Below are 12541 nucleotides of genomic sequence, written 5' to 3'. Positions count from 1 at the left end.
AGACAGTGGTCCCCAGAGATTTCATCGCCTAATAAACCTCAGCTCTGCGTTTACTTAAGCTCTCTCTACCGTGTTTGCACAATGATGAAATCTCCTAATGATACAGTTCTCAAAACATGTTCCTATGGTTAAATGATCCACGACTCCGTACATGGCAGGGGCAATAACGGGGTCCTGACTTGACTTACGACAGGAGACTTTACAGGACCACAAAGTCTAAGAGGGATCAGCGAATGGGGGTGGGGGGGTACTCACTCAGAATTCCAGAGCACAGCTACAGACCCGCTGCCATTGTAATACAGAGATGACAGGGATGGAAGGAAGCCAAACCAGCACTCACTGCCCCTAAGTCTTTTCATTAGCAGGCCACTATTGTCCAAGGTTGGTCATCAGCTCAGCTGGTCCACCTATCCTGAGCCCTCAAGGCTTTCAGACTCATCAGAAGACAAGAGGTGGATGAAGAGCACTTGATTGATTTACAGTGGAGCTTTTGTTCTTCTAGCATCTTTGATTTCTAGGCTCTAACTCCCAAGGTCCAGGAGGGGCCAGGAAGTTGGAATTTCCCTGTTAAATACTCTGATCTTCTCTTGTAAGTGTTTATGCCCTGTCTCTCACTCACAGATGATAATATTTTCTCAAAGTTCCGTGGGTCCTTCCCCAGTGCCACCATACACAGATTCCAGAAGCTCGATGCACATCAAAGAAGCCTACAAGTCCCTTGCTCACCACTGATTGAGGATGTAAACAAGACTGTTTAAAATACGTACAGGAATTAAACCTACAAGCAATCAGATAATATGATCTACACTCATAGTAATTTATATACTAACACACAAACTCTTACATAGTTATTTCCCAGGTCATGCAAGAATTCTGCCAAGCCAATATTTTAATAAGTTGAAAAAGAAACAAGAAAAGAAATGACTGAAAGAATGAATTCGCAGACCACTTTAAGGGGCCATGCGTTTATTTAATATAGGGGGAAAGCCCCCTGCATTTTGAAAAGGAATTATGTAATGTTAAACTTCCCAGTGAATTACCCTTTCTAGCTTTTTGCTAGCTCAGCCATTAACTCTGACTATTCATAATGATACGACCCACAGTATTTATTAATAGAGAATATCACCCAAACTACTATTTATTTCCTTTACTTTCATGCCACCTTCACAGTCCTGATTCTTTCGGAGTTCTCATTTCCAATTCAAGAATTCTTTCAGTTAAGCCACACGTAATGACACACCTTTAATCCCCAGTACTCTTGAGTTCAAGGCCAACCTGGTCTACAAGCGAGTTCCAGGACGTCCAGAACTAAATAATGGCACCCTGTCTCTGAAGAGGGGGAAAAAGAAAGAAAAAGTTCTTTAATTTGGGTAATTTGAGGTCAGTGAGTGGGCTCAGCGGGTTAAGGGTGTACACACACTAGGGTCTGGGTCCTTGTGGGGAACAGAGCACAGACTCATGAACGTCATCCACTCTTTAGACGGGTCTCTCAGTGGCGTGGAATTAATTCATCAGTTAGGACACACTGGTTGGCAAGGAAGTTCTGGAGTGGGGGAGGGTCCTCCTGCCTTTATCTCCCCTGCACTGGGCTGACAAGTGGACATCATCAATTTTTACACGAATCCAGGGGATGGAATTCACGTAAGCACTTGCCTGAGGTTACTCAGCTTCCGAACCGGGCTCTTTTTCTCCAGCCGCTTAAATGCACGTTTTTCAGAGTGGACCGAATGGAAGAATTGCGTTGCAGAGGACACTGAACTCAGCAGGAGAAGCACACGGTATGGCAGCTGTTACTGAGAATCAACGCAATATTTGCTGTGGGAACGCTGCTCAGTTCAACTATTATTGGTTCTTCGGTTTCATTTTTAGTTAGCATGTAAAACGTGTTCTGGTAATGTAGTTACACAAGAGCAATAAATGTAAGGATGTCACTGTCGCTTTCTATTCTCATGTACATAAAAATAATAAAGATGAGTTAGCTAAATGTTTGAGGCTCTGGAGGTGTTTTTTTTTTCTTTTGAGTTTTCTATATTATTTTCAAGAAACACTGGCTTGAGCTAACATTTTTCAAAACATCTCTGTCTTGTTAATCATTTCCACCGCTAGCTCTGAACCACGGAGACATTTTTAGGTAACTTAAAAACTTTTCGCATGGTGCATAAAAATACAAGAGTTCCTATTAAATCCATTGTAGAATCATGTGTAACTGAAATTTGCTTGCAAAGCTTACTTTAACCCTTTTTTGCATAATTTTTGACAAGTTTAAAATTGAGAATTTATCTTTCACATTTTGGATAACATACATAGTTAAACATGAGGTGGTACTATATATCACAAGATCAGAAATTGATAAGCTATTTCTGTTTCCGGGGGGGGGTTATTCATTGGTTTTATACTTCAAAATTAGCTAGGAAAATAAAATGTTTTCTCAAAAGAAAAATCAATTACAATTTTCTTAAAAATCATTATGTGTGCTTTGTTTGTAAGACAGAGATCAAAGCGCTAGTTTCAGGCTATCAATCCCAAACACACCTCCACAGTTATTCCATATGGTCATCCGCTGGAATGTTCTGTCTAATATGAGGAAGACTTAATTAGGTGGAATCATTGCAGTTCTTAACACTGAAACTTTGCTTCAGGAACTCCATGTTTATACAATATAAGAGACTTCATTTGACAAACGCATCCTCTGGATGAAGAGAACACGCTCATAAGCCACTGATTTATTTTCTTCAGGACTACTGGTCTTCGATCTTGAAAAATTTACATATAGGACAAATAAATGAAAGGCCAGGTGTGGTGGCAGTCACCTAAGTCACACCAGTGTTTGGGAGGCTGAGGCAGGAAGATTTGTGAAGTCAGTCTGGGGTACTTAGTGATACTATTTCAGAAATCCAAAGCAAACAACAAAAACACCAGTTGTAAACTGTAAAACCCACCCCTCTCATCCCAGCACTCGGGAGGCAGAGGCAGGCGGATCTCTGTGAGTTCGAGACCAGCCTGGTCTACAGAGCTAGTTCCAGGACAGGCTCCAAAACCACAGAGAAACCCTGTCTCGAAAAACCAAAAAAAAAAAAAAAAAAAACCCACCCCTCTCCTCCCCCTCCCCCACCCTTCCCCCACCCCTCCCCATCCTTTCCTTACCCCTCCTCCACCCCTCCAGCAGGAGTATGTGCCTGTGAAGATCAGGGAAGCTAACTGCTTACCAATGTTATCTAGAGTGCCTCTCAGGACACACAAGCATAGATTTCCACACTTTCTCCTTGAACTAGAAAATGAATTTGTTTTTTTAATAGAATAAGATATCTCCACTTAGAAAGTGATGTTAAAGTTATTGATTTTTTATTTTATGTGCTTGGTGTTTAGCCTGCATGTATGTCTGTGTGAGGGTGTCTAGGGTTTCCTAGAACTGGAGCTACAGACAGTTGTAAGCTACCATGTGGGTGTTGAGAACTGTAGCCGGGTCCTCAGGAAGAACAGTCAGTGCTCTTAACCACTGAACCATTTTCTCAAGGCCCCAAGAATGATTTTAAATGAGTTGACTTCGTAAGTTCTGTATAAAAGTAGAAATCCATACAAATATTGTTATCGGATCCTGCAGTTCAGTTAGTTGTAGGAATGCCAGCCTGGGACAGGCTGATCCAGGCATTTAGCACACTCTATTCCTGCCACTGACATCCTTGTGAAGAAGACGGGCTCCTCTGATGAGGTACAGTGTGTTTGGAAATTCTGGTCTTTAAAGAGTCATGAAGAAGTCACTTAAGCCTTTCAAGACCTTGAATTTCTTGCTTAAAACATGAGAGAATTGGGATAAATGCTTCCTCTTCTAGTTCTACCTGCAAGCACAATTCCATGATTTTTTTTTTCTTTTAGGTGTTATCCAAAGTGTTCTTTCTTAAACTATTTAACTTCAGAGCACTGTTTGGAAACAAAATAAAACAAAAGTCCTTAATACCGAAAGCACACGAAAAGGAAGTTGTGGACACTGCATCTTCAGGACACAGGTGGGAACCTCGGCTGCAAGCTCTCTTCTCTAGCACACTTTTCTTTCTCCGTTTTTCCTCTGTGTCGGTGGGAAAGGAAAACATCTGGAGAGGGTCCACCGTGGTCATCTCTCTATGTGCACACCAGAAACATGGGTCTCAAGTCACCTGGCAGCCTTTTCTCCTCCAGATTAAATGGCCGTTCTCGGTCCCGTTTGTCACCTCCTTAAAATATATTCCTTCTGAAGAAAGAAAAATAAACAAACCTTCCTTATTAAAATGAAACATTCCAAAACAACTTAGGGAGAGCCAAGCTCAGCACAAGGATTGTTTCCCGCTCAATCAAGTGAGAGCCCTACTCTTGACACGCATCAAGTTGTTTCCTTTTTAAACAACATCTTCTGCGTGCATCTGATTCAACCAATAACTCCACATTTTCTCTTTTGGTTGTCAATAATCTCCCACCCAGTACCAGCAAAATCTGTTACTGTCCTTTCTGAGCCTCTCTAGTTTTTCCTACTGAATATAATCTTCTTTTGGTAGAGCCCTAACTTATTCAGCCCCTGCTTTTTTTTTTTTTCTTGTCTTTCAGGCTTTCAGCAGACCTCACCTAACTTCAAAACCAGTCTGTATCCTCCTAACGAGCACCCCTAGTTTGCTCTTCAAGCTACAAACTGATAAAATGTCAATTAACTAAAGTGAATCTGCAGATGAAGTAGAACACAGGCCGAACTGTGTCTCCCACCGAATTCCTGTGATGAAGTGCTAACCCCGTGTTTCAGTGCTTTCAGGATGTTACTTCTTGGTGATAAGGCCTTTAAAGAGGTGGTGACATTGAAAGGAAGCCATCTGAACTGGTCCTATCTAATCTGGCCAGAGTCTTTATTATATTAAAAAAAAAAGGCAATGTGCACATGTCAGAGGAACACGTGGCATTCAGACCACGTGAGAACGAAACAAGATAGCCAACTGTAAACAGACCAGAAGCCTCAGAACCTTAACAGTTTGGCCTTGGACTTACAGCCTCCAAAACTGTGAGAAAATACATTTCCTTTGATAAACTCTCCAGTCTGATTTTGTTATGCCAGCACCAGCCGTCTAATACGATGTTGGCCTTAATTTCTCCAAGGCCTTGCTTAGCACCGGAGAGCTCACAGAGCAACCTCCACCCTCACCGGAAAAGCTGCTGCAAGTCACGTTTGGCATTTCGTTGTCGTTATTTTGTTTTTATTTCCTTAAACCTCTTTGAAACTCAAAGTCCTCCTTTCTTTTTTTTTTTAAATGTATCTCTACTTTTTAAGGATTAAGTGAGATAATTTAGGTAAAGTAGAAAACATTTCCTTAGATCTTACCCCACCCCCACCATACACTCCAGAGCAAGTTTTTTACATTAGTGTTGTTGTTGTTGTTGTTTCTAAGCTCAGAGTTTAGCTTAGAGGCTCACACTTAAAAGCTCTGTGTCACTCAAAAAGTCACACCAGCTGGGTGCCTGACTCCAATCTATTACAAGTAGCCTCTGAGCCCCTGGCGAGCCATCTCCCTTAAGCAGGTGACAGGATTGCTTCAGTGAAAGATGGGCCAAAGTTCACACTGTGGTGAGCAGCTGTTCTTTCCCACTGGATGGGCTGTCCCACAGCTCAAGCTGGCCTCAACCTTTCTATCTAGCTAAGGATGACCCTGAACTCTTGATACATCTGAGGAATGCACCCCATTTCGTTTAAAGTATGGGGGTGGAATTCAAGGTTTTGTGCTAGGTAATGAAGCTGCCTCCCCAGCTCTCCATTGAGCCCTTCTGTCTCTAGCCTTAAAAGCAATCTCTAGAACCTTCATTTGGTTCCTTTCATTTTGGTTTCCCTGATAACTATGCTAAGATATATCAATCACCATTCACGGATTCGTTAATTCAAGCATTCATTCGTTGTTGGCGAAGGCTTGACTCAGATCTACCACCAACAAACGTCCTGATCTCTGTTCTCTTGGAGTCTCCTTTCTGGTGGGGGAAGGCAGCTAACCGTTTCTGTACTCTGCAGCTACCAGAATGCCAAGAGGAAAATTCAAATGGGATGAAGGAAGGTAGCAAAAAAGGATTTTGTTCTTTGGGTGGGACACTGAGCAAGACCCCAAGGTGAAATTTGAGCAGAAATGAGAACAAGGTCCATCCGAATGTCTGGGAAGAGAACTCTAGGGGGTTTCTTCCTCATCAGCGGGGACCTTCCATCTCTTAGTTCTTCACCTCTGCAAGGTTGGATGGAGCTTTTCTAAAAAGCTATGGTACTCCCCTAAACTCCTGCACCTCAAAAATGCGTCTGCTTTGGATAATACAGGATGAGATCATTAGGGTGGGCCCTAACCCAGTACAACTGATGTCCTTATGGGGGTTGGGGGCAGAGAGCCACATATGCAGGGAAACACTGTGTGAGGATGAGGGCAGAAAACACAGAGATGTATTTATTTACCAAGTGCTGCCAGCAACCTGCCAAAAGATACAAGACCGATCCTGCCAACTCTTGATTTTGGACTTCTGACTCCCTAGTATATGTCAGACAATCACGTTTTGTTGCTTAAGCATGGTGTTCTGTTATGTCAATCCTAGAAAACTAATACAACCGTCTAGTGCTGACAATCAGAGACAGGCCACGCCTCCCCCGGTTTCCCGGAGAAACCTCAGGGAACTTCCTGTGTTCCCTTACTGGATAATTTCTCCCTACCTGGATGCCCCGTTGCCAGTCTTCCTCTCAAACCATGCTCCATGATACTATCTCATAAGCTGTCACCGAGTCCTGCACGTCTCTGGGACCCAATCAGAATTCTCAGCCTGGAAACACAGGCCCTGAGGATCCGACCGCAACACTCCAGTTTGTTTCTCTCCTAACTCGTTGGCCCATGTGGTCAAACTTTTACTCATCCCGAGGCCTTAACTAGTTTACCGTGCCCACCGGGAAGCCTCTCAATGCCCCTGAGACAGGATATGGTATCCCTCTTGTGTGCTCTGGGATGACAGCGGGGTCGGGGAGCGGGAGGGTCGTAGGTGGGGAGGTGTGTATCCAACGCTTGGTTATCCAAGGTCTCCTTGTAACCATCTTGTTTGTATCTTGGGGTACTAAGAAGCGCCTGGCACCTGGAGAACATGCATAGGGAGAATAAATGAGCAATGCCTCCTGCAATCCACCCAGCTGGATCCAGAAGTATTTATTTTTCCTTTTAGTGGTGGGGGATGGGCAGGTGACCTTTCTAGGGATTGCGCAACAGTCTCTAGAAACACGGGAGCTGGACGGTGGGGTACCTTCCCTTAATGGTTGCAAGAGGAATTTAGATTAGACATTCAAAAGCTGTTCCTTGTGTCGCGAGACACTGCACAATAAGGAAGGGAAGTAAACAATCTATTCAAAAAATTATCTTGGCTTGGCCAATATTTTTTTAACGCAGTTCTTATTTTTTATTTATTTTTTTAATTTTTCAATAGGAAGTGTCCCGTCTGATTTCCAAACCTCTTGCTTTTTCAACTTTACGTTCATGACCTATAAGCGAAATTAGGAGGTGGACAAAAATAGGGGAATTGTTATAACTGAAAGCCATATGTCTTGCTCACTTCTGCAAAAAGTAAACATTGTTGAGGTTTCAAAATCATTTGCATACAGGGTCATAAATGCTGCAGAGCCTGGAAAAAGAGGATAGAGGGGAAGAGAGAGGGCTTTGTTGTTTGGGGAATTTGAATAGGACTAACTTGAGGAAGACAGAGGAATAAAGTAAAAAAAAAAATTACTGAATGAGACAAGCAATGTTTCAGAATTTCCAGTTCTCAAGAAACACAGCCTTGAAAAAAAAAGTCTGGAGCTAGAAACGAGAAAAAGAAACGGGAAGGGGGAGGGGTGCTGACTCCTTGCAGCAGGAAGTCTTCCATGGACATCAAGTTATGAAGAAACAACTATACACAGAAGTCCTTATTCGGAGCGCTAAACTCGATTTCACCACTTAAAGAGAGATAGATACACGGTCCCGAGCAGCCTTATCCTAGGGTTGGGGAAACAACTAGCCACGCAAGAGAGCTCCGACTGGGTTGTGGCCCCGACCAGTGTTAGGGATTTTATTTGCAAGTCAATGAGCCAAATGGGCGACCGGGCTCGTTGTGATTCTTTCTGCAGGCAAGGTTATTATTATCACCGCCTATTGCTCCACTGAATAATTTCACTGAAAAGGAAGAGTCCTAGCAGTGTGTGCGCGCACCGTGCCTACAGGACGTGCCGCTACGTGCCCACCTCCAAAACGACTTTATTTACAAAGCGATTACCAAGCTATCTATCTGTTTTCCTTTTGCAGCAGCAGCAGCAGCAGCAGCAGCAGCAACAGCAGCCTTACTCAGCCCTCGAATTTCTTAATTACAAACCCGTTTGCTTCTAAATCAACCCCAAACCGTCAGGCAGAGCCCGGAGGGAGGCTGTGCAAGTTTGCACACACCCCCACCTCCTGGATCAAGGGCAACAGCAGAAGCAAGTAACTGTGTATGTGCAAAAAGGTGGATCTGGGGACGAGGATCGCTGAGTTTGTTTACAGAGCAGGGACGCCTCAGCACGGATGCCAAAGCTACCAAGAGCTGCAAACGCAAACTTAGCAGAAGCACACGTACTCCGAGAACGTGGGGCAGACCGGAAAGAGTGGAGCGGATCCCCGAACGCAGGAGCGGAGCCGACCCGGCCTGTGTGCGCGCTCGGTCCACCTGCAGCCGCAGCCGCTCCCCGCCCCCAGTCCCTGTCCTTGAAAAGAGTGGAGGCAGGGTAAATGCACCCACACGCAGAAAATATCTCGGTTAGGTTTACAACGCTGCCGGTGTAAAAACACAAAGGCGCGGCTCAGGAAAGCGCGCTCAGAGTACGGGGCAGGATCGGTCCGGGGCTTTAAAACCCAAAAGGACAGCTATTCTTCACAGGTTAGGGAGGTTTTTGCACCCAAGCAAACTCTACAGGGCGGGGAGGCTGAGCGAACCCCCTTTTCCTGTAGAGGGCAGGGCAGATCACTAGGTGAACCGGGTGAGCAAGCTGGGGGTGGGGAGATCTGGCCAGAGGGAGGCGGAGAGTGCTCCTTGGTCCTATCCTGTGGGTGCTTCCTTGCACTGAGTGGCCGAGAGGATTAGCTCCTTGCCCCGGAGGTGGTAGGTACAACCCTCGCATTGGGGGGCCCAGAAAGGCACCCACAGTCCGGACAACTTCAGGGCGGCGCCGGGGCGCTCAGCCTCTGCGCACGTGCCGTGCGGACTCGCGGACGCGGCTTGGGGACCCGATCCAGCGCGCTCTAGTTCCGGAATCCGCGTCTTCTCCCTTGCCGCCGGGGAGGCTCTCGCTCCGCCCTTCCCTGAGATCCTTATATTAACTGTGGCCAAAGCCCTAAGAAACACAGCTCATTGTTGGCAGCTGCCGGGCGGTCCTGCGAACCGGAGAGGGCAGCGAAGGGAAAAGAAAAGGGAACGGCTCGCAATCTGCCCCAGCGGCTGCTGCAAGACCTCGGCGCCAACCTCGCACAAGCGAGCGCTCCATAGCCCCTCGGCTGCCCATCTATGTGCTGCTGAGCCGGTCCTGGACCCGACGAGCCCGCCTTCGGTGTTCCGAGCAGAAATCGCAAAGACGGAAGGTGAGCGCGGCGGGCAAAACTGGCCAGGGCTACTGCCAGCCTCGTCCTCCGAGGGCAGGGCTGGCCCCGGGGACGAGCGTGAGGCGGAGCTGGGGAATAACAACAGGATGTGCAACCACAGGGTGAGGAGGGCTGATTGAATGCCTGAAGTTCGCGGCTGGGCTCCGGGGCACTTCCTTTATTAAGCCACTTCGGGGAACCTAGGGGGGTGTGGGCTCCGTTTGCCCCCCTCTTCCCTACTCCCGGATCGCTGGGGAAGGGGCCGATTGCGCAGCGCCAGGCTGTGCGGGTCCGGCGGGCGGCAGGTCCGCCGAGGTGGCGAGCTCGGGTGCACGGACTGCCTGCCGGTGGGTTCCCTCCCGGGGAAGGTGGTCTGCTGCTTGACGTGCGCGCGGGTACAGGGGCGATAGAAGTGGGGTGCGCTCTGGTGGGCGACACGTGTGGCGCGGGTCTCAAGCGTCTACTCGTTTCGCTTTCAGGACTGGAAATGGCAGACCATATGATGGCCATGAACCACGGGCGCTTCCCCGACGGCACCACCAACGGGCTGCACCACCACGCTGGCCACCGCCTGGGCAGCATTGCGCCCTTCCAGAGCCCGCATCACCACCAGCAGCAGCAGCCCCAGCACGCCTTCAACGCGCTCATGGGCGAGCACATACACTACGGCGCGGGCAACATGAATGCTACGAGCGGCATCAGGCACGCCATGGGGCCGGGGACTGTGAACGGGGGGCACCCCCCGAGCGCTCTGGCCCCCGCTGCCAGGTTTAACAACTCCCAGTTCATGGGGCCCCCGGTGGCCAGTCAGGGAGGCTCCCTGCCGGCCAGCATGCAGCTGCAGAAGCTCAACAACCAGTATTTCAACCATCACCCCTACCCCCACAACCACTACATGCCGGATTTGCACCCCGCTGCAGGCCACCAGATGAACGGGACAAACCAGCACTTCCGAGATTGCAACCCCAAGCATAGCGGCGGCAGCAGCACCCCTGGTGGCGCGGGCGGCAGCGGCACCCCCGGCGGCTCTGGCGGCACCTCAGGCGGCGCTGGCGGCAGTGGCGCAGGCGGCAGCAGCGGTGGCAGCACCATGCCGGCCTCGGTGGCTCACGTCCCCGCGGCAATGCTGCCGCCCAATGTCATAGACACTGATTTCATCGACGAGGAAGTGCTTATGTCCTTAGTGATAGAAATGGGTTTGGACCGCATCAAGGAGCTGCCCGAACTCTGGCTGGGCCAAAACGAGTTTGATTTTATGACGGACTTCGTGTGCAAACAGCAGCCCAGCAGAGTCAGCTGTTGACTCGGTTAACCTGGGCTGGCGAGAGAAATCAACCCTTTCCTCCCCACCCCCACCCCAACTTCGGTGTGAATTAAAAAAAAAAAAAAGAAAAAAACATTCCCTTAGACGCAGTATCTCACTTTTCAGATCCTGAAAGGTTTGAGAATCTGGAAGCAAAGTAAACTATAAACTTGTACAAATTGGTTTAAAAAAAAAAGATTGCTGCCACTTTTTTCCTGTTCTTGTTTCGTTTTTGTAGCCTTGACATTCACCTCCCTTATGTAGTTGGAATATCTAGCTAACTTGGTCTTTTTTGTTGTTGTTTTTTACTGCTTATTTCCTCACTTTCTCCAGTGCTCAACTGTTAGATATTAATCTTGGCAAACTGCTTAATCTCGTGGATTTTGTAGATGGTTTCCAATGACTGCGCTGCATTCAGATTTATGAGTGAAAGGAAAAATTGCATTTGTTGGCTGCATGAACTTTGAAGGGCAGATATTACTGCACAAACTGCCATCTCGCTTCGTTTTTTTTCTTTTTAAACTATGCATTTGAGTACAGACTTTTAAGTTTTCAAATACGCTAAACTGGAAGATTATTAAACAGATGTGGGCCAAACTGTTCTGGATCAGGAAGTCATACCGTTCACTTTAAAGTTGGCTGTCTCCCCTCCCCCATATGTACAGACAATAATAGGGCGTGGAATGTCGTCAGTGGCAAACATTTCACAGATTTTTATTTTGTTTCTGTCTTCAACATTTTTGACACTGTGCTAATAGTTATATTCAGTACATGAAAAGATACTACTGTGTTGAAAGCTTTTTAGGAAATTTTGACAGTATTTTTGTACAAAACATTTTTTTGAAAAAATACTTGTTAATTTATTCTATTTTAATTTGCCAATGTCAATAAAAAGTTAAGAAATAACTTGTTTTCTACACGCCAGTCCTTTGGGGGAGGGTTGGCCTTTAAGTTGGGCTTGTTATTGATTGAGAGTAAGCTTCCTAGGGATAGGTTACAGGACACTGAGACAGGTCACGGTGAGCTTAAGGGAGAGCAGGATTTAAGATAGTTGGCACAATGCCACACTGGCACCTTTGTAACTGGCCTCTTGGTGTGGTGTCACCGGCTGAAAAGTTGTCAGAGTGCTTTCTTTGCTGTCTCTTGGCTGCATCCAGTTCCAGTGAACCTTGGCTGGGAAGGCTTGCAATATTGAATATTATATCTTTCTCACTGGGTGGGAGGAAGGGGAATCAAGTGTTTCTGCTTCAACTACTTAAAAGGAGGTGGAAATATACTGAGTGATTGATGGAGGTGGCATTAAATATAAATCTACCTTTATTTCTAGTGATGAATTTTATTTCTGAGCAGAAATGCTAAGGATAGACAATCTAATCTCAAATAGCTTCTGATTGGGTTACAGTTCTGAGGGGAAGGGGGGGGGGTAGAACCTACCTTGAGGCTTCCTATAATATTTAAGTTTCGCTCAGGTTGATTCAAAGGTCAAATTACAACCTTCATAACACGTGCCCTCCCAAGCATGCCCCATTTTCCAGAATCCTGAGCTGCTGCTTTAGGGACCAAGCGCTTCGGTATAAAATGCTTTTTAGCAACTTGGATGAGCCAGTCTTTAAGCAGGACCGTCCCCCCACAT

General features: G+C 46.7%; 1 protein-coding gene across 1 annotated transcript; it reads left to right on the top strand.

The window, feature by feature from the left end:
* The first annotated feature begins 9259 nt into the window (after nt 1-9259).
* On the top strand, nt 9260-11811 carry Cited2 (Cbp/p300 interacting transactivator with Glu/Asp rich carboxy-terminal domain 2). Its single transcript, XM_005360988.3, has 2 exons — nt 9260-9605; nt 10085-11811. Exon 2 carries the CDS (start codon nt 10093-10095, stop codon nt 10906-10908), a length of 816 nt encoding a protein of 271 aa, XP_005361045.1. The 5' UTR covers nt 9260-9605; nt 10085-10092; the 3' UTR covers nt 10909-11811.
* Nucleotides 11812-12541: the final 730 nt, after the last annotated feature.

This window comes from Microtus ochrogaster, linkage group LG4 (genome assembly GCF_000317375.1).
Source record: "Microtus ochrogaster isolate Prairie Vole_2 linkage group LG4, MicOch1.0, whole genome shotgun sequence".
In the NCBI taxonomy this organism is placed as follows: Eukaryota; Metazoa; Chordata; class Mammalia; order Rodentia; family Cricetidae; genus Microtus; species Microtus ochrogaster.
This window is presented reverse-complemented; position numbering and strand designations above follow the sequence as displayed.